The sequence below is a fragment of the Gigantopelta aegis genome, chromosome 10 (assembly GCF_016097555.1).
Source record: "Gigantopelta aegis isolate Gae_Host chromosome 10, Gae_host_genome, whole genome shotgun sequence".
Classification (NCBI taxonomy): Eukaryota; Metazoa; Mollusca; class Gastropoda; order Neomphalida; family Peltospiridae; genus Gigantopelta; species Gigantopelta aegis.
This window is the reverse complement of record NC_054708.1, coordinates 88,857,184-88,880,439: the sequence shown is the minus strand read 5'-3', so window position 1 is coordinate 88,880,439 and position 23,256 is coordinate 88,857,184. Positions and strand designations below refer to the sequence as shown.

Here is a 23,256-nt window from a genome sequence, read left to right as displayed (position 1 = left end):
CCTAAAATATATTTTTTTCGTACGTATGAAATTATTTGAAGACAAAATCCAGTTTAGGCTTCTTACAAAAATTAAGATGACCAGAAACACATTGAATATACAAACACTGATATTCTAAAGAAGAAAATATATTTAATATGTAAGTTTAATAGTAGAACTGATTTATTAGTCGGAAACATCTTACAATGCAGCAATCTCAGGAATGTCCCTTTAATCATCGGCTATTGGAAGTCAAACAATTGTTAATTTTGACATTTAGTCTTAGAGAGGAAACCCTCTACATTTTCCCCTTAGTAGCATCATCTCATAGACGGGATAAAACATACCACGTCGTGGTGCACTGGCTGGAATGAGAAATAGCCCACCTCTCTCTCACCTATGGGCCCACCGATGGGGATCAATCCTAAATAGCCCACCTCTCTCTCACCTATGGGCCCACCGATGGGGATCAATCCTAAATAGCCCACCTCTCTCTCACCTATGGGCCCACCGATGGGGATCAATCCTAAATAGCCCACCTCTCTCTCACCTATGGGCCCACCGATGGGGATCAATCCTAAATAGCCCACCTCTCTCTCACCTATGGGGGCCCACCGATGGGGATCAATCCTAAATAGCCCACCTCTCTCTCACCTATGGGCCCACCGATGGGGATCAATCCTAAATAGCCCACCTCTCTCTCACCTATGGGCCCACCGATGGGGATCAATCCTAAATAGCCCACCTCTCTCTCACCTATGGGCCCACCGATGGGGATCAATCCTAAATAGACCACACGTCAAGTGAGCATGTTACTACTGGGCTACATCCCACCTCGACAGTCTTAGAGAGGAAACCTGCTACATTTTTCTATTAGTAGTAAGGGATCTATTATATGCAGCATCCCACAGACAGGATCGTACATACCATGGCCTTCGATATACCAGTTATGTCCTTAAAGGTCTCAAGTCAGACACATGTGCAGGGGTAGGGTTTCAGGGGTAGGGTTTCAGTAGTAGAAACCCCTACCTGCTCAAGCAATGTTTTTTTCTGGGAGAGAATGACCCCCCCCCCCACCCTATAAACTTCACTGACCACTGTCTATACATCCCCTGCTAAAATTCATGCACTAGAAGATATTTTGACTTCTTATTTATAAAACACCAATTATTTTTTGATATCAATGTTTGTCTCATTACAAGCAGTGCACCACGATTGGTCAAATGCCATAGTATGTGCTTTCTGTCTGTGGGAAAGTGCTTATAAAAGATTCCTAGCTGCATTAGAGAAAATGTAGCAAGTTTCCTTTGACGACTAAGTCAAAATTACCAAATGTTTGACATCCAATAGCTGATGATTAATTAAGCAACATGCTCTAGTGGTGTCATTAAACAAAATAAACTTTATATCAAGGTGGCAAATAAGCCAGGTTTCCCAATAATCTATTTTAGCTGTTACCACTATCCACTGAAGGGGCACTTTTACCAAGCACCTATGAAAATGAAAACATATTTGGGGTAGTTGGTATGTTGGCTTGAACAGTATAATATAATATTAATAATAATTATAATCTATATTAATTTGCTTTTCTATTGAAGCCACTGGATTTTATGTGTGGGGAGGCAACACACACTATGTATGCATGCTTTTATCAAATTTAATACAGTAAAACAAAAAAACTAAACAAAATTAATGAGGGAGGGAGCAATGCCCCTGCACCCCCACCCTTCCAACACCTGTGCCACAACCCTAGATCAAATACACTGGCGGCTAGTCACGGCACCGTGATATTAAAATGGAATACCTGTGAACGTGGAACTGAAGAAGACTCTAATCTGGGTGGATTTCGGGGTGGGCAAGTGTTCAAGCCTTCCCTCCAGAACGCTTCTAATATCGGCGTCCCTCTTCTTGTTAGAAACGGGTTTCGGGGGCTCCATTTTTCTCTCTGCCTGTCGCACAGCCACCGTCAGCGCTGTTTAGCCTAGCTTGACGCGCCCACTCAGGTGCGACTATCTATAACGGATCGCCTGTCGACACTTTTACCGTAACACACAACAACAGTAAACAAACGTCGCTATCGAAGTTTTAGTCTCCAACCAGACTTTGCGGAAGAAACTAAAGCAGACTTGAAAAACAGCATTAATCATAAGCGGCGCAATGGCCCTGAGATATATATCGAATATACAATATTCATACCTGACACTGGTGTAGTAATAAAGTATTTAATTTACATACCTACAAATCGATGCGTGTGTCTAGGAATTGTAATTAATTAGGCTATTTCATGTACATTACTCAACCAGTTTAATTTTGTCGATAACAAATTAACAATGTCCTAGTTAAAGGTCTACACTGTAAACGAAAGGGCGCAAATATAGAAAAGTCGGAACACACTAATCTCTGCGTGCATGAAGATCCCGCTGTCGCCAATACATGGGCTACTCTTTCCGATTAGGAGCAAGGGATCTTTTATTTGCGTTTCCCACAGGCAGGATAGCACAAACCATGGCCTTTGTTCAACCAGTTATGGATCACTGATCAGTGCAAGTGATTTACACCTACCCATTAAGCCTTGCGGAGCACTCACTCTGGGTTTGGAGTCGGTATCTGGATTAAAAATCCCATGCCTCGACTGGGATCCGAACCCAGTACCTACCAGCCTGTAGATCGATGACCTAACCACGACGCCACCGAGGCGTCTCTACAAGTAGGCTAACAATCATATTACAAATGCTAATAAATGTAACACAGTTTGAAAACTATAGATGTTCTGAAATGCAATTTCCTGCTTGCTACATGTAAACTGAATCATGGCGAATGTTGCTGAATGCCAATATTTTAATTATGTAAAGCCAACCAGGGCCGTACCCTGATCAAAATCCGCGGGAGGGGGTGTCACTACTTTTTATAAACAAATGAAAGACCTTGAGATGTGTATGCTATTTTCTGGAGGAAAAAAAAAGAAGAGAAAAAGTGATTCTCGGGGGGGGGGCAACTGCCTCCCTGCCCCCTTTGGTGGGTACGGCCCCGCCAACATATATATATGGATTTGTTACACGTTTTATGTTGCCGAGAGAGAGAGAGAGAGAGAGAGAGAGAGAGAGAGAGAGAGAGAGAGAGAGAGAGAGAGAGAGAGAGAGAGAGAGAGAGAGAGATATATAGTGTGTGTGTGTGTGTGTGTGTGTGTGTGTGTGTGTGTGTGTGTGTGTGTTTAACGTTTTAGCATATTGTTGTTGTGCATTTGTGAAGACATCAAAATTAGTTCAGAATTTCAGAAAAGCGAACAAGTTTTCACTGGAAGGGTTTCGCTCGGGTGTTTTCATTGCATGCTTTGTTTTTAGTTTCTCGACCAAGATGATTGCGTGTGAACCGTTTTGTGGTTTGGAATAGTGCGCCTTGTTCTCTTTCAATCACCTGTCGACATTGTAGATAGCTACTACAAAGGAAATTCTCCCACATGCGCAGATCCAGGCACAACTTTGCTGCAGTCTTCACGACCCTCATCCTCCTGCTGTACATCCTCAACAACCTGGGCTACATGATTGACAACATGAAGGACGTGATAATAATTTCAAAAACATTCCGAATTATCCTGAGGGTATACGACATGTTTCGTGTGAATTACGAATGCCTTAAAACATGTTTTATTTTATAAAATAAATAATTTGTAATGTAAAACTGAAGACTGATTTATTTAAATTTAAATTTTATAAATAAATAAATAAATTTTAATGTAAAATTGAAGACTGATAACCCACCCCGTACGTATTGGTATGGTTCGCTGTACTGCGGCCACTAAAATAGACTCGCCCGATATTTTTAGAATTTGTATGCTCCCAAATAAGGCGAATTGTGATTGGTCAATATTTAAATTATTATTTACAGACGAAATGTTACCTGGACATTGGGGACTACGCAGTGTTGTTAGTTTTAAATCACTGGCAGGATTCTGCAAGTAAGGTTTTGATTGGTGGACATGAGCTCCAACTGGCTGTCTTTAGATCCACATGTAATAGTGGAGCTAATTTTAATTAGATTGATTAAACTGACAGTAAATATTTTGTAAATACCTATTTAATGATACTCTGCCTAATTTAGCATTTACTTGTTTGGGCTCTCATTGATGTACAAGGTGGTGTTTACTCTTGAAATTGAAATAAAGTCAGTAAACGGAGATTTCTGACCTATATTGGAACAGACTATAACACATTTTGATGATAGGTGTCAATTTCATTTACCCCTAAACAAACTTTTAATTTAAAACTGCAAGTTAACGGATTATTTTGAACTGCAGCTTAGATTATTAATTATGACCAGCATACTTTGTTAATATAAATTCAATATAAGTACATTAGAACTTTACACAATCTTGCAACCACTTAAAGGTGCTATATTAGAAGTTATACGTGAGCATGTTTGTGATAAAGATCCTCCAATAAAAATGTATTTTCTACTAGTAGATAAAATTATTCCCTATAATCATTTATGGGCATATAGTTAAAGGTGTAGTCTGTAAATATTAAAGCAAAATTTAATAAAAACATGATTTGCAATAGCTGTCATTATGCAACTTTGAGATAGCACCTTTAATACTTGTATAATAGATCACATTTAATACTTGTATAATAGATCACAAACTCAGAATGGTTCTTGACAGTTTTGCTCAAGTTACTTATAAATGTCAACAAATATTTTGTTTTGGAGAGGGATAGGGGTAAACTGTCATCAGAAACAGTCCCTCACATATTGTAACAGCAATGAAATTGACACTTGACCAAAATTTGTTATAGTCTGTTCCAATAAAGTGCACAAATCACCTGTTTACTGACATCTTTCTTTTAATTTCAAGAGTAAACACCACCTTGTACATCAATTAGAGCCAAAACAAGTAAATGCTAAATTAGGTTGAGTACCATTAAATAGATTTTTACAAAATATTTACTTGTCTGTTTAATATGTAAGAAATAATCAACGAAAATTATTTTTATTCTATTTCCGACAGTACTTTAGTGTTTACATCTCCTTTTCTCCAATTGGTTCGGTCGTCATCATGGACATGACTTGTTTAAAAAAAAAAAAACTTCTTTAATTCAATTCCTTTAATGCTGTTTTAAACATACATAGCCACATATTGCAACAACTCTTGAGTCACTATCAACACACAAACATGTAACAATATCATCAACAATTTAAGACAACAAACTTATTTAGGGGGGAAATATGACATCACAGCCTTCTTATGCAAAATAAATGTATAGATATAAAATGCTAATGTTATAGAAATTATACAAAACGAGAACAAAGTAACTGGATCATCATGACATACACACACTCAGCACAAGCGAACACAATAAAAGAACTAGGCAGACGAAACTAAAGAACATTAACAACTCAGGACATTTAAACTACAGCTGTGTATTTTGATGGAGATGGAGATGGAGAGAGAGAGAGAGAGAGAGAGAGAGAGAGAGAGAGAGAGAGAGAGAGAGAGAGAGAGAGAGAGAGAGAGAGAGGCAGAGAGACAGACAGAGACGCAAGTATGTTATTTCTATCAATAAAGCATCACTGGATCTTTTATATGCACTTTCCATTAGACAGGACAGTATATACCACATTGTTTATATACTAGCGATGGGGTACTAGTTCAGGTAACTAGGATTAAGTATCCTGCAAAATGGTTGTTCAGTCTGGTTCACTGAATGCTCAGTGTAAAGTCTGTTTTTGTTTAAAGCTCATAGAATAGAACACATTGATTAATTCATTACTGACTATTGATTTTAAATTTGATGATGTGTACCATACATGTTGTTTAATCATCAAAGTCAACAATAATCAATGCAAAAAAGCGAATGAGACCTACAATGTATTGCTAAATTCAAAATCGTTACCGGACACACACACCAACAAAGAAAACACCTCATATACAATAATTTACACAGTAACTTGCATTAATAATAACTTTATTTCAATGTTTTTTCCAGGCCAATAAATGTAATATTCGGGACGGGGGTGGGGGGGGGGAGATCCTCATGTAGTGCCATGGGGCAGGCACTATTGCAATACAAACACGTACAACAAAAAGGATGGAGACTGACAGAAGCTTGCGGCTGACACTACAAATATACAGATCAGACGAGATCACAGGAATAATAATTGTCACAAAATTTCCATGCAGTTAATTGTCTTGCCTACTATAAAATTATTCTGTGTCACTGATAATGGCATCCACCAATGGTCATCTCTATGCATGTTTAAAAAATTACTTATCGGTAATTAAATTTTAATGTTATAAAACAAATAATTTGTAATCTAGTTTATTAAAAAAAGAACAACAATTAAACAATTTCAAAAAAAAAAAAATACATTTATTATTTTTAATTAATTACATTTTTTAACATTCATTGATATCAACATTCATATATGTAACTATAAACCAAGTTTCCTTGATGTAGGACTTGTAGTTTGTGAGAAATGGGTCGAAAAACAAACACGTAATGTCGACTAAATCATGGAATCAACACTACTGCTCTTCCAATCTCAACTCATGGAAAAGTAAAACCTATGTACATGTCTTACCTTTTGATTTAGTCATGGCAAGACAATTAACAAACACTAACATGAGACCAAGAAGAGTGGAAGTCTGAACCATGTTTAAACCAGTGTGATCACCTGAAGAGTGGAAGTCTGAACCATGTTTAAACCAGTGTGATCACCTGAAGAGTGGAAGTGTGAACCATGTTTAAACCAGTGTGATCAACTGAAGAGTGGAGGTTTGAACCATGTTTAAACCAGTGTGATCACCTGAAGAGTGGAGGTGTGAACCATGTTTAAACCAGTGATATCACCTGAAGAGTGGAGGTGTGAACCATGTTTAAACCAGTGTGATCACCTGAAGAGTGGAAGTCTGAACCATGTTTAAACCAGTGTGCTCACCTGAAGAGTGGAAGTCTGAACCATGTTTAAACCAGTGTGCTCACCTGAAGAGTGGAGGTGTGAACCATGTTTAAACCAGTGTGCTCACCTAAGAGTGGAGGTGTGAACCATGTTTAAACCAGTGTGATCACCTGAAGAGTGGAGGTGTGAACCATGTTTAAACCAGTGTGATCACCTGAAGAGTGGAAGTGTGAACCATGTTTAAACCAGTGTGATCACCTGAAGAGTGGAAGTGTGAACCATGTTTAAACCAGTGTGATCACCTGAAGAGTGGAAGTGTGAACCATGTTTAAACCAGTGTGATCACCTGAAGAGTGGAAGTGTGAACCATGTTTAAACCAGTGTGATCAACTGAAGAGTGGAGGTTTGAACCATGTTTAAACCAGTGTGATCACCTGAAGAGTGGAGGTGTGAACCATGTTTAAACCAGTGTGATCACCTGAAGAGTGGAAGTGTGAACCATGTTTAAACCAGTGTGATCACCTGAATAAAGACACCTATCACAATGAGTCAATGGAATGCTGCTTCCCTTCCAATACACAAATGAACATAATACATTTTAGACAAAAATCAGCAGGAGTATATATCTATATATACATTATATTTTGTAGAATTGAGACTAGTGGTTAAACCATCAGCATAAAGGCTGGTAGGTACTGACATTGTATTCCAGAACTGACTCCGACCCAGTGATATTATCAGCTGAATGACAAGGGCAAGGTCATTACAGAGACTTCTCTCTTACTAACCACCACTGATTACATTTATTAAAGAACAGCTGATGTTTGTGTACAGAACATCACATTTGAACATTAATTCGATCTAAACACAAAAGTAAACTGAAAATGTTCATTTCAATGAAGATAAAAAAACAAAATAAACAAGTAAAGAGTATTTGTTCTAATAATGCACTTAAGGATTGTCTGCTATTTCTTTTACGTTTATCTGGGTATAAATCAAATAAAATTATCCCCATTCACACATAAGTTTGCAATGATTTTTTCTGTTCATACGCTGATGAACAGAAATGAAATAATAGACAATCCTTATCAATAAATTTAAAACATACTAACTAATAATAATACTAAAAGTTTATATTTTTGTTTTGAATTATTTTGTTTTGTTCTAAACAATAATGCTCAATAAGACAAAGTTAACAATATAAAGTGACGTCATCACATATGGTATTCCCGACATTATTTTTACATTCATCGAGAAATGAACAAATACGCATTCCTCCAGCTGGCCCAATGAAATGACGTTAAATTATAATTAAATTTATAGAAATTAAATTATTGCTATATACATGCAATTCCTTTTTGAACACAGTGACTATATTAAAAGTAACAATTAGTATTAACTATAACAAACACAAGCAAACTTTTAACCATGTGCATAATATGTATACAATTTTGTTTCACTGAGCTTATCATCCAGTTGTCCTGTTTAGTGAAGAGAATCCAGTGAACAGGGCAACTGTAACAAGCACACACTGAACTCCACTGAAACCACACACGTCAGACTTGTAGTTGTAAAACGGATACAAGTGGAATTGTTTATATTTAAATGAATTTGTATAACTGGGTGTATTCTGGTAGGCACCAAATAACTCAAATACTGTATACAAAGCTTAGGGTTATTGTGTGCTTTATAGCCACTTAACACATGCGATAGCAATAACAAGTGAACATTGGGTGTGGTGTTTTCATTACAGTTCAGTGTATATCACTTTCTTCAGGTACATATAAAAACTAGTATATGTTACACTTTGTTTCTACGGAGGGAATGCTATATATAATTCCTTTGTTAGATGCAGAGAATAATTCGGAATAATTACAGAAATCAAAATACCATTAGAAGACCATTCACAATTCGTAACATTTTCGCAAGTCTACAAACATTCTTATTTTTTGCTACCTCATTCCTCCACTTAGAAACATAAAATAGACAATTTTAATTTTTCAACAGACTTTTTTTGTTATCAATGTTTTATTTTTACATTTATACTGGCATTAACCCTTACAAACCACCATAGTAAAGTTTGTACAGGTGAAAAAATGTTGATGATTAGACGTAGCCCTTAATGATATTTAATTTCAAAAGCACAATAATTATTTACTTGAAACTAGATTGAGCACTGTCCTAATTTGGACATGCATGATTTTTTCCGTAATATTTTTCTTATCTCTGAGAATCCGCCTTTATCAGAAGACGTAAGTGCCATCTGTTGAGGTGTTTCTGGCACTGTCAGGAGCCACACTGCTCCCCAGATTATCGCCGGCATTGTCTGGAGAATGAGCCTCCTGATTCCGGTCTGCTGATGCTTCTGGAGCTGGTGGTATGTTCTGTGAAACCCGGTGCACCTCACTGGGTGTCACTAACGGAGTCGCTCGGATCCCGTTGTGAATCTCCTGGTGACACATGGGGCAGCTCTCTTTCACGTAGAGCCACTTCCGCAAACACAGGCTGTGAAAGAAGTGTCCACAGGGGGTGACGCGTGCATTCTTCATCTCGTTATAGCAGATTGCGCACACGTCGTTGAGGGAGTTTAGCTGCTCGGCAGACGCGGATGGCAAGGATTCGACTTTCTTCACGGCCTCGCGTCTCAGCAGAAAGCTCTTCCACCCGCTCTGAAGTCTCTGCCACACATTGAAGTAGCAGTGAATCACCAGGATGGACGAGTTGATCCAGCTCCACTCGCCGTAAAACGACTCCTTCAGTCCGTAGCAGACGACAAAGACTGCGACGACAAACTCCATGACGCGCGTGATGGAGCGGGCCACGTAGATGATGTCGTCGAGATTCTCCCAGGGCTCCGAGCGCATCGAGTCATACATGAAGAGAGTGTAGACGACGAGGGAGCCAATGACCTGCACAGAGGTGAGCATGCATGACGACACGATAACTAGCAGCCAGAAGTCGAGGTCAAAGTACTGGCAGATGGTGTATGTCATGTACAGCGGCACAATCCACAGCAGCATGCACAGAACGATGGCGCGGCCGTGCTTGAATGCACTCCGGTTGTGGGACGCACTCAGCGCCAGCAGCACGGGCTCCGTGACCTCATACAGGGACTGGATCAGGGCAGATGCCACGATGAAGAAGAGGATGCTCATGAGGAACGCGCGCTGTAGAGGTCGCAGTTCGAGTAGGTCCGTCTGGAGGGCGATCAGCAGCATCGTGAAGCCCTCCGTCCAGCCGCGCACCACGTCCGTGTCCTGGGACCATGCTTCGAATCCCTGCAGGTACAATCGAGTCAATGTAATCACACTGTACGAGGCGTAAGTGATCGTCACACATAGCGCAAACAGACTGATGGGTGTGGCACAGCATTCTCCGACGCTGGCGAGGATGATGATCGTCCAGCTCTCCTGCAGGATGGGGTGACTCACTGACGTCATGTAGTAGAAGAACTGCACTCCCAGCAGGATGAGCCAGAAGAGGACGAGCTGCGCAGGAAGACACACAGAGTACCAGAACGACAGAACGACTGGGAAGACGCCGAACGTTCGCAGCGCTGTGACTCCTGTGTTTATCACGTCCTTCATGTTGTCAATCATGTAGCCCAGGTTGTTGAGGATGTACAGCAGGAGGATGAGGGTCGTGAAGACTGCAGCAAAGTTGTGCAGAACCTGCAGCGTCTCGAGGGGGAGCCCCATGGCGCGGGCAATCACCGGCAATGTGAACACTAGCAGCAGGAAGCGCGTCCAGTTGACCATCTCGACGAGGTATGCGACGACCGCCGCGATGAAACCCTGGGCCACCAGGTGTAGGAAGATGCGCTCCACCCGCGTGCGATCCTCCAGCAGGGAGGTCCACGACTCACCCTCCTCCTGCCGCTCACTGATCTCACCCTCGATGAACGACCGCGACAGGAAGTAAGAACCCAGGAGCAGCAGGCAGCTGACGAGGTACATATAGAAGGTCACCAACTTCTTGATGGGCAAACCAGCTATAGCCACGGCCAGCAGCAGGGCTGCAAGGAAAAGAAAACTGTTTACTGAACATGACTGACGATTAGTTAAAACAAGCATTCTGATAGTACTGCTAAAGCAATACAGGTCCCCCAACTAGGTGAAAAATTGGTAAATCACCATGAAAGTTAAACTTGATGTGAAACAGTACATGATAAACCTATATACAAAATTTCATCTCAATATCTTCAGGCATTACAAAAATAAGTTCAGGAAAACTAGATTCAAGAGCCATACATGAAAGTCAAAGGGACACATTAAGGCAGGGCTCAAATTTTAACAATTTGTTACCCATGTCAATTTTTGTCATCGGCAAAATGCTCACCTTCAGCAATTTGGAGCCTGCCTACAGCTATTTTAAACCAACCACCAACTCTTGTAACCAAAAAATCCCAGAGAAAATTAAAAATAAAATCTATTCAATTGACAGCAATAATTTTCATCCAGCACCAAAAAACTGCCATTGGTAAAGTCATACAGCAGTTTTTCTCACAACTACGGCAATTGCCATTTGTGGTGTTGTTAGGTTTGGGCCCTATGAAGGATCATGTTTAAAGGATTTTAATGGCCGTAAACAAAATACCCCCAAAAATCAATATCATTTATAAAATGCCCAGCAGGGTAAAACAATAGCACTTGTGAAAATGTTGAGGAGAGAAAAATAGCACTCCTCAATATACTTGGTGTCAGTGGAGAATGTGATTTGTTCACATGAGTTGGCACATATATGGAATAACTGGTTACTGCCTTGAGATATTGGCTTTATCCTGCAAAGGTTAGAACGGCTAATACCACCAATTGCACCATTTGACCTGAGCAGGATAAAGCCAATATCTTAAGGCAGTAAGCAGATGTTTTATTTATCCTGCAATATTAAGGCAGTAAGCGGATGTTTTATTTATCCTGCAATATAACAGGAACAGTCGGAAAATCATTATCTTGCCAATGTATGTAGTGAATGCAGGCTAAATACAGTGAGCGAAAATACAGAAATTTATCTGGTCATCGTATCTTGCCAATGTATGTAGTGAATGCAGGCGAACTGTTTGTACCCATGTAGTAGACGACTGTGACGATGATCTCCACGTCGCGTGTGTGAATCTGCACGGCCTTCAGCGGATTGGTCCGGTACCAAGCCTCCAGCAGAAACACTGAAGGGATGCGCAGGACGACCCCAACACCCGTCACCAGCGACTCCCTCGAGATCTTCAGTAGCTGCACCATTCTCAGCCAGTAACCTGGACAACACATTCAAGACATTCTTAACTGGGTTATTCATATTTTACCAAATGGCTCACACATTTACTGACAAGTTTAAAGCTTATTTTTGTTTAACGACACAACTAGAGCACATTGATTTTTTGTTGTTGATTTTTTAAAATGAAAACTGAAATGTTTTGGTTTTGGTTTTTTTTTGGGTTTTTTTAATTCCCAGCCCCTTGTTTACAATTCGAACACATGCCAATGGTAAAACATGGGTTGTGTACATAAAAATAATAAAACAACACAATATTATAATTGTGGTACTGAGAGCACATTGATTATTAATCATCATTAATTCTGACGAAGGAAATCCACTACATTTCCCATTGGCAGCAAAGGATCTTTTATATAAATTTCCCCACAGACATGACCATTAGTATATGAGTCATGGGGCACTGATTGGGATGGAGGGGGGAGGGGGGGATCAATGGGCCGATTTCATATGTCTAGGTCATCGGTGGGTTTGGAAACATATGGTTTAAACCTAGGTTAAACCCTGGGTGATGTTTACTGTGCATTTCACATGCCTGGTTTTCAATAATCCTAGTTTAACACTGGGTTACAATTGTATTACTTGTTTAAACCTGCCCTTGAGGTGGTTTTTCGCTGGGTTTGCTCAAAGTAACTTTTCTTCATGGATAATTTCGGCAGCAAAATCGTGTTTTATGTCAGTATTGCAGAGCCATGAAATGTGAACTTATTTTAGAGATCATTTGATGCCACTACAGAAACAGTGGCGTAGCCGGGGGGGGGGGGGGGGGGGGGGGGGGGGGGGGCAAGACCCCCCCCCCAATCCCAGCAAAATTAGGGGTGATCAGTGGCGTACTCAATATCATTGTTTACTTGCCTGCCAGGTGCCCCCCCCCCCCCCCCCAATACAAAATCCTGCCTACGCCACTGTACAGAATTGAATACAGGGTGGGGGTAGGGGGGTTCGAACCCCTCCCCCTTTAGCCTGGTTTTTTTTTACCATGACTGTATAATTAGATCCACCCCTTCACCATGTTCGTGGCGAATGAACAACAAAGTGCCTGAGATATATAGAGGATAATAAACGAGATACCAGTTATTATCAAAATTATGTCCCAAATCAAATCATTTTTAGTTGTCGCGTGCTTTAGCGAGTGACAAATGAAAAGTATTTCACTCGGGACATACATTGATAATAACTGGTACTGAGTTTACTATTCTATTTATTACCCCAGCAATGTTTTCTCTAAACGCCTTTATTTTAGGCGCACATGCACGTGCACACTGTTCTGGGTATTGCTATAACTTTGCATTTTAATCACGTTCACAGATAATTTTCAAAAACTAAATTATCGTTATTCTGCTAAAAATATAAATAATGATTTGCGTTAAAATGACATTTTGTTATAAATTTAATATTATAACAGTTGTGAACGCAATCTCATTAAAGGGACATTCCTGAGTTTGCTGCATTGTATGATGTTTCCGACTAACTAAATATTTGTACTTATTATATACATAGCAATGAAATATATAGATCTACGGAAACCATAAAAGTCATATCCGGTGAAAAGTCATATTTTCACTGTATTTTACCTACAGTGAAAATATAGAAGTCGTATTTACTTTTTTGTAAAAGTGCACGATTAAATTATCTCCCTTTGTCTCGGTTCTTCGTATTTAAATTTGATGATTACCAATGCATCTGATCGTATTTGAAAAATAAAAAATGTAATTTAAACAACTGTACCTATAAAAACGGGATACGAAGTGCAATTATGATAAAATATATAATATAAATTGAATACGAAGCTAAATAATGATGACACAATGTAGTGTCATCGAGTTTAAGTGTAAGAATTTAACGGCGTCTGACTCGTTTTGTTTTTGTGGGAGTTTTTAGAGGATCGCTTTGTCAGGTATGTTTGCACCGCAGTATTGTTAAATAAATGTTTATTTGAACAACCATTAATGCCAGTGACCAGATTTCAAAATAAACTCAGGCAACAGGTAGTTAGTATTGTTTACATTTTTGCTATTAGTGATGACTGTTATTTTAACTAAGTGGACTGTTCTCTTGGCATGTGAGAGATCGCATGCCTTTTTGCATAACCGAAACCGTTCTAATGCCAAAAAAAAGGTTATACAAAATAAATGTGTCAAATTAACATATTTGAGTATAAATACAAGGCATACTTCAACAATAAAACTTGTAAAATAATCCCCAAAACGGTAATATTTTTGGGTGAAATTTTTTTACCCTCTTGTAAGTCGACCCCCCCGAGTTATAAAATAATTTTTGGGTGAAAAAAAATCGACTTATAGGCGAAGATATACGGTAATAAAGATAAATTTTAATCAAATTTCTTTTTAAAAGTCTATGGTAAAGTAAATTTTCTGGCAAAGTTCCATAGGAAGAAATATATCATGACGTTACGTGTTTTCGATAGGATAAGTGAAAGATATTACCAAAGAACGAAAGATATTGTCAAAAATTAGGATGTATGTATATAATAAATAGACCATTTCATGGTGTTTTTCCGAATACGATTTTTATGTCAACTCGTGATGTGTGAAAACCATATTTTCACGAATTGCGAAGCAAAGAGTGAAAATATGGTTTTCACACATCACGAGTTGACATAAAAATCGTATTAGAAAAACCCCATGAAATAGCCTCTATTTATTAAACTTACACATTAAATATATTTTCTTCTTTAGAATATCATTATCTGTATATTTAATGTGTTTCTGGTCGTCTTAATATTTGTAAGAAGGTCAAACTGGATTTTGTTTTCAAATAATTTCGTACCTACAAAAAAATTGTATTTTAGGAAATGTAATGAAATTTAACCTAGTACAAATATTATAACGATCGGAAATACGTTTAATATACAGCCACTAATATTTTATGCAGAAAAATATATTTGATATGTAATTACAATCGTTAAAAAGTCTCTGTCAGTCGATAACATTTAAAAAATTGCAGCAAACTCAGGAATGTCCCTTTAAAGTACATGACGTCATTTTGTGTGTTTGCCAAATCGCGATAATGTTATATTAAGTACTGACGAAGTCATTGGTTTGTAAGCGTCAAATCATCCAGTAATATTGTTCATCACAACACTGTATAATATTTCTCATTGAGAAAATACGGAAAATATTTTTCCTGTTATGAGTGATCACTGGAGGTAATAAATATAGTTATTTATTAAATTAGTAAAAATAAAAAAAAATTTCATGGTGTATGAACTGCACGAAAACAGGAAGTACTAGTAATGAAAGTTGATCGGTTACCACCGGTATTAAAGGTATTAAAGCAATAAACGTCTATCATAGACTACAGTCGTATAATGACATACTTTCGTGTTTGTCTCATCTTAATAAATAAAGGGGGAACAAGGCGGTACAGGCCCACAGTTTTGAAAATTTGACCATACGTTATCTCCGTGCCCTCAGCCGTACGCGTCCCATCTTTCTTTTTTTTAATATTATGTTAGAATTAAAGGGAAATGCCAATAACAAAACGTTTATTCAAATTTACATTATTACCAACAGCTATGTAGGAGGAGGTGGTAGTTAATCCTCCATCTCGAATGCGAATGCTAATAATATACCGGTAACGAGTTTTAACTACAAAGTGAAAGCTATTCCTCGCTTATGTCCCTTTCCAAATCTGCGGGTAACCCATGTAAAAAGCGTGGTTTTGTAAACACGGGTAAAACACACACATGTGAAATACACCACGGGTGTATGTCTTGGTCAGGTTTTTCCAGCGTTTTACGTAAACCAGTGTTAAACCTAGGTTTTGATATAACCCGGTGTTTCGAAACCCAGACATATGAAATCGGCCCATTGGGTTTATCGAAGAAGTTGGATCCTACGATCTAAGCACCTCATGCAAGCTAAAAGTCAGTCTCATAATATTCATTCATTTGTAGTTATTTTTGTGCTTATATCCAATTGAGATTCAAGCACTCTGTCCTGGGCACACACCTCAACTATCTGGTACTGGGTTTGCATAAGGCTGGGAGGCAAACCCAGTATCTATCAGCCTTAACGACTACACCACCGAGGCCAGTTACCAGCCTTGTCCTACCAACCTTAACGACTACACCACCGAGGCCGGTTACCAGCCTTGTCCTACCAACCTTAACGACTACACCACCAAGGCCGGTTACCAGCCTTGTCCTACCAACCTTAACGACTACACCACCGAGGCCGGTTACTAATAGAAAAATGTAGTGGGTTTCCTCTCTAAGCCTATATGTCCAAATTACCAAGTGTTTGACATCCAATAGCCGATAGTAAATCCATGTACTCTAGTGGTATTAAACAAAACAAAGTTTCTCTTTATCATTACAATCAATAAATAGGTTTATGGCATGTGGATGGTTTTAAGTAGACGTCACTGGTCAATATGCTCTATTGGTGTTGCTAAACATAACAAACTTTAACTTTAGTTAGCACAAACAATAAATACATGCTGGATGTGGTAAAACCATCTTAAAGGTAGGGTCAACTCAAACAAGAGCCTTATGTGTTGGAAAGATGCATACCCAGACCACCAACACATACTGACACTTTAACAAATGAAAAACGCGTAATTTTAGAGTTAATAAAAAAACATGATTATTCCTGCTAACTGGGGGCAGCCATTTTGTTTCGTTTTTGTGACGTCCGGTGGTATAGCTTGGGGCGAAGTGACGTCAGCTCCGTCCATCTTCTCTATGCAGTGTAAACAAACGCTCTAATTTACGACAAGGCGCTTGATAGTATAATAAACTATTTAACTAAATATATTTCAGGTTACCTCAATAGAACGAAATAGTATTTTTCTTTTTTAATAATCCAAAGAAAAAATGCATACTATTAGGTCTATTGGTAGGGTAACGTTCGAGCAAAAAATACCACTCACAATACCCAAGTGATACTTTTCTTTTCTTTGGGACTACGTAATTGGTCAGTTTTGTGATTTTAGATGGAAAAGTCTACTTAATCAAGGGTTTTACAGAATTACTTACAGTAATAAAGCAGGGTGGTTGGTAATGTCCATTACAATTTGAGGTGTATCCGTGCTGTTATCACACAATACCCTGTGATCTTCATAAAAGAAGCACATCTTTTTAGTGTGTCTAGACACAGTGTCTGGGGACCGTCTAAATATACACCTGCCAATCAGGAACCACAGGTACAGGCCACGGAAAGAAAAGACCAATTCACTAAGAAAACACTCCATTTATTGTTTCAGTACGTGGGTTAATTTATGTACGAAACATAATACAGTTATTTCAACACTTTGACAATGTCAGTTTATTTTGTATTGAAAAATAATATATAATTGGTGCTGGCTTACTAGGATGGATATTATTATAGAACATTGCGATGCATCCGCAAAAATCCGGTATGTTTTGTTTCTTCAGTTCAAAGACTAATTCCTGACGTGACATGTTAGGTATTACGTAACCACCAGCTCGCCAGAGGGCGTATTCAATGGGATGGTACAAAATGGCTACGCCCGTTATATATAGTAGCTGTCACAATTAACCGTTTTATTAATTAACTATACGATTATACTTGTTGATATTAAGCAATAATGTGCAATATATATCATTGAATATGCATACCAGGCCAAATGCCTTAATTGTCCCCTCCTTTAATGACTACACCACCGAGGCCGGTTACCAGCCTTGTCCTACCAACCGTAACGACTATACCACCAAGGCCGGTTACCAGCCTTGTCCTACCAACCGTAATGACTATACCACCAAGGCCGGTTACCAGCCTTGTCCTACCAACCGTAACGACTATACCACCAAGGCCGGTTACCAGCCTTGTCCTACCAACCTTAACGACTAAACCACTGATGCTGGTTACCAGCCTCGTCCTACCAGCCTTAACGACTACACCATCGAGGCCCGTATCTGATAATAATTAGTAAGGTTACTTTGTCAAGTAGCTTTAACTTTGAACCTGGTTATCATCTTCAACTGCATGGAGCTATAGACATGGATGAACACTGGCATGTGCATGGTTGATCGCACATGCCTGTGAAATATAGATCCCATGTTCCGTTGTTTAACACTGATGTCCTAAGAACCCATGTTCCGTTGTTTAACACTGATGTCCTGAGATGCCATGTTCCGTTGTTTAACACTGATGTCCTGTGATCCCATGTTTAACACTGATGTCCTGAGATCCCATGTTCCGTTGTTTAACACTGATGTCCTGAGATCCCATGTTCCGTTGTTTAACACTGATGTCCTAAGATCCCATGTTCCGTTGTTTAACACTGATGTTCTGTAATCCCATGTTCCGTTGTTTAACACTGATGTTCTGTGATCCCATGTTCCGTTGTTTAACACTGATGTTCTGTGATCCCATGTTCCGTTGTTTAACACTGATGTTCTGTGATCCCATGTTCTGTTGTTTAACACTGATGTTGTGTGATCCCATGTTCCATTGTTTAACACTGATGTTCTGTGATCCCATGTTCCGTTGTATAACACTGAATCGAATCGAATGAATGAATGTTTAACGACACCCCAGCATGAAAAATACATCGGCTATTGGGTGTCAAACTATGGTAATGCAAATAAATAAAGTGATGATCAATATAAAAATTCAAGGTTTAAACAAAAACAGTGTAAAGAACAGTGTAAAGAACTGTACAAAAAGACAAATATCACAGAATTTTACAGATACTGAATTTTACTCAAAACTTCAATTTTGTGCTGTATTGGCCATTCTCAAAGAAAATGTTATTCCATGTTCCATTGTTTAACACTGATGTCCTGAGATTTCATGTTCCATTGTTTAACACTCATGTCCTGAGATTTCATGTTCCGTTGTTTAACACTCATATTCTGAGATTTCGTGTTCCATTGTTTAACACTCATGTTCTGAGATTTCGTGTTCCGTTGTTTAACACTCATGTTCTGAGATTTCATGTTTCATTGTTTAACACTCATGTTCTGAGATTTCGTGTTCCGTTGTTTAACACTCATGTTCTGAGATTTCATGTTTCGGTGTTTAACACTCATGTTCTGTAGTTTAACACTGATGTCCTGAGATTCCATGTTCCATTGTTTCACACTGATGTCCTGAGATTTCATGTTCCGTTGTTTAACACTGATGTCCTGAGATTTCATGTTTCGGTGTTTAACACTCATGTTCTGTAGTTTAACACTGATGTCCTGAGATTCCATGTTCCGTTGTTTCACACTGATGTCCTGAGATTTCATGTTCCGTTGTTTAACACTGATGTCCTGAGATTTCATGTTCCGTTGTTTAACACTGATGTCCTGAGATTTCATGTTCTGTAGTTTAACACTGATGTCCTGAGATTCCATGTTCCATTGTTTAACACTGATGTCCTGAGATTTCATGTTCCGTTGTTTAACACTGATGTCCTGAGATTTCTTGTTCCGTTGTTTAACACTGATGTCCTGAGATTTCATGTTCTGTAGTTTAACACTGATGTCCTGGTATCTGGTTGTGTGTTCAATAAACATATTATATTATTTGACACATGCCGCGGTGGTATAGTGGTTAAACCATCGGACTTAAGACTAGTACTGTGGTACGTTCGGCACCCGGCATAGGCTCCCACAAAGAGTGAATTTGACGACTCAGTGGGTAGATGTAAGGCCACTAACCCTCTTTCTGAATAGAAAACATTACCTCAAAAATGCCAGATTAAACAAGGTCAAATCAATTAATTTTTACGATTTTTATGCCCTGTTGTCAGATTTTTGTTTTTTTATTATTACATGTATATTCGATTTGCAAAAGATAAGCTGCATTTTTGTGCCCCTACTGTAGTGTGTTTTAATTAGGAATCGATTCATTATGACGAACCGTGCATGCACAAAAGGTTGTTTTTTAACTATAACACTTTCCGGTTTACTGTATGGTGTTACACTGTTTATTAGAATGAATTTGTTTTACGTCCTTTTTGTTTATTTTTTCATTAACTGATTGGAATATATTTTATTTCATGTATCATAACTAAAAATATAGAATGTTCTTTTCGTATCATATTTGTGTTTTTGTCATTAGCCGAACACAGTTTGGGACGTCAATGGTATAGTTCACTATAAAACACTGACAACATGATGATGATTATGATATCTTTTAGTGAGTTCCTTCCCTCTATTTAGCAAATTTAAAGTGGAGGAGAAATTTGTTATATTGTCATTGGAAGATTTATTTTGTTAATAACGATGCAAGTACTTCAATCAGGATTTAGTAAGTACAGTAGGTTATACATTTTTAATTTGTGTGTCCATTTGTTGCACTATTTCAGTTGGGAAACAGTTGAAACATGGTGCCACAAGTTTTGAATAAAAGCTACATAATAGGGTATGTAACAATACTTAGACGTAGAAAGAACTACACTTTCTACATCGGACTAAATAATTTCTACGTCTCTTCGGACTAGATAACTTCCTAAACATAGTTATGCAAAATACAGAGTCCACCAAATCACCAGACACACAAACTGGACATGACTGCAGCTTCACACACAAATATACCATACATAACTGTAGTTTTACACACACACACAAATATACCATACATGACTGTAGTTTTACACACACACAAATATACTGTACATGACTGTAGTTTTACACACACAAATATACTGTACATGACTGTAGCTTCACACACAAATATACCATACATGACTGTAGCTTTACACACACAAATATACCATACATAGCTTTACACACACAAATATACCGGATACGACTGTAGCTTCACACACAAATATACTGTACATGACTGTAGCTTTACACACACAAATATACCGGATACGACTGTAGCTTCACAAACAAACATACCGTACATGACTGTAGTTTTACACACACAAATATACCGCACATGACTGTAGCTTCACACACAAATATACCGTACATGACTGTAGCTTCACACACACAAATATACTGGAAATGACAGCAGCTTTGCAGACAGAAATAATTTGGTCTATGGTAATTTCGGAAGGACTTTCCTTTGGCACCAGACCTCTCAAGTCTCACGGTTTTCTGCAAATTCTCACGGTGAGCTGCGAAAATCTCACGTTTTTTTTTAAATCTCACGGGTTTTTTTCGAAAATCTCACAGTTTTTCTCTTGTAATAAAAATCCATTGTAGTTAAAACAATTTCTGTTCTTGCTCAGTCGAGTTCTCAGCCAATCCGGCCAGAAATAACAAACAAAGTGAGGACTGGACACAACAATCCACATTTAGAAGATCAATGCCAAATAAGGTGATCGCTACCAGTCTCTCGCATTGTCGTTGAGAGTTTGCACACGTGACATAGAAGTGAATTTTCCCTGATGTCACCTGTCAAATATTGTTTTCTACACAAAAGAACAACCACTTTATTTAGCTTAGCACTTGGTTATGTATGAATAGGTCAATATCCCAGTTTTTACTAAAATCTCCAGGTTTTGGGGCTTCAGTGTCCAGGTTTCCAGTGCATCGAGGTTGAGAGGTCTGTGGCACTGTCACTAATCCTAACTATTTATTATAAATATTTATAATGTTCTTTATACATGACAGTGCCAAAGGAGGAAAAATATCCGCCCGGTCCCCCCTTCCCCTAACCCTAACCCTAACCCTAACCCTAACTCCAACCCTAACCCCAACCCTAGTCCTAACCCCAGCCATAACCCCAACCCTAACCCTAACCCTAACCCTAACCCTCAACCCTAACTAAAAATAATAATGGAGGGGACCGGGCGGATATTATACCCCAAAGGAAAGTCCTACCGTAATTTCAACCCCAATAATTTTACTGATTTTATTAAATTAAAAATTTGCTACTAAAAAATCAATTCAATTCTATAAACAGATGGGCTAAACATATTTTAAAATGTGCCATGTTCTTCGTTTTGCTCATAAATAGAGAAATAAAGATTAAAAGACATAGATATAGTAATTAATCAATTATTCTGAATTATAATTTTGTTAAAAGTGGTTGTATTTTAATTACTTACCTGTTTTAATCCTATCATAAAATAATAATATTAGTATGATGCATAGTTATCTTCCCTTGCAGTCATTCGTTTTGTCCTATTGGAACACACTAGAAGTCATTAATGACATAAGGACAGCTACAAATTACAAGTCCGCAAAAACAAAAATATCACAGAAAAAACAAAAATTGTTAGTTTAAAACTACATCTATTTGATGCTTAGGCGTAGCCAGAGAGGATAAAACGCCGAGGAAAACACAGACCTGTAAAATAAATATCAGTGTCATGGAAAAAATAAAATGAATCTGGGGAAATTCCTAATGTGCTAGTATATAATATATGTGGTTATTTTGCTTCTAATACGTGAATAGTAGCCATAACGGCCCCTAGTACGAAATGGCCCTAAAAATAATTGGTCAAAACGGCCCTAAAAAGTCAAAACGGCCAAAGTGTAAAAGTCAAAACGGCTCTAAAGAAAAGTCAAAACAGGCAAAGTGAAAAAGTCAAAACGGCCCTAGGAAGTGCCTATATACTACATTAATACATGTATATTATTACATGTATCGTTTATACCTGGTTATGCTGATCGAGCCATGAAACACGATCACGCCGATGAAGGCCCGACAGCGGGCCGCTGTGCATATAAACTAAGTGTCTTTGTGCTGTGGAGTTTTTTTTTTGTTTTTTTTTGTAGTTTTTAAAAAAATATAAATTCATACAAATTATAAACGTATACAGTTTTATCTGTGTTATTTTTGCCCGAATTTGAGGTTTTGCTCCAGCACTAGGTGGCAAATGGTCGGACATGAGCGGCTACTATCAGAAACGTTTCCTTACATCTAATGTACCATATAAAAATAGCAAGTAAAAACATACACACACAACAGCTCATAAATACATTTCGCCTACAGCGGTCCACTGTCGACCATACGTCAATGTAATGACACTAATTTACATTCGGGCATAAATAATAATAATAATAATACAGTATTATATGGCCTATATTATTTGGCCTTATTATATAGTTAACCATCAAGTTTAGACGTAAATCTCTATTAACGATTTAAGGTTCAGGTCAAGTTAAAGGGCTTAACGTGCACACTCAGAGCAAGCTGTTGTAGTACACGCCTATCATGGGCTCAGGTGTCGACTTAC

General features: G+C 38.3%; 1 protein-coding gene across 1 annotated transcript; it reads right to left on the bottom strand.

Annotated features, from left to right (window-relative positions):
- Nucleotides 1-5,063: 5,063 nt before the first annotated feature.
- Nucleotides 5,064-22,183, bottom strand: LOC121383069 (RING finger protein 145-like). Its single transcript, XM_041512839.1, has 3 exons — nucleotides 22,123-22,183; nucleotides 11,939-12,124; nucleotides 5,064-10,888 (listed from the first exon to the last, which is right to left on the bottom strand). The coding sequence occupies exons 2-3, from the start codon at nucleotides 12,108-12,110 to the stop codon at nucleotides 9,117-9,119; spliced, it is 1,944 nt and encodes a 647-aa protein (XP_041368773.1). The 5' UTR covers nucleotides 12,111-12,124; nucleotides 22,123-22,183; the 3' UTR covers nucleotides 5,064-9,116.
- Nucleotides 22,184-23,256: the final 1,073 nt, after the last annotated feature.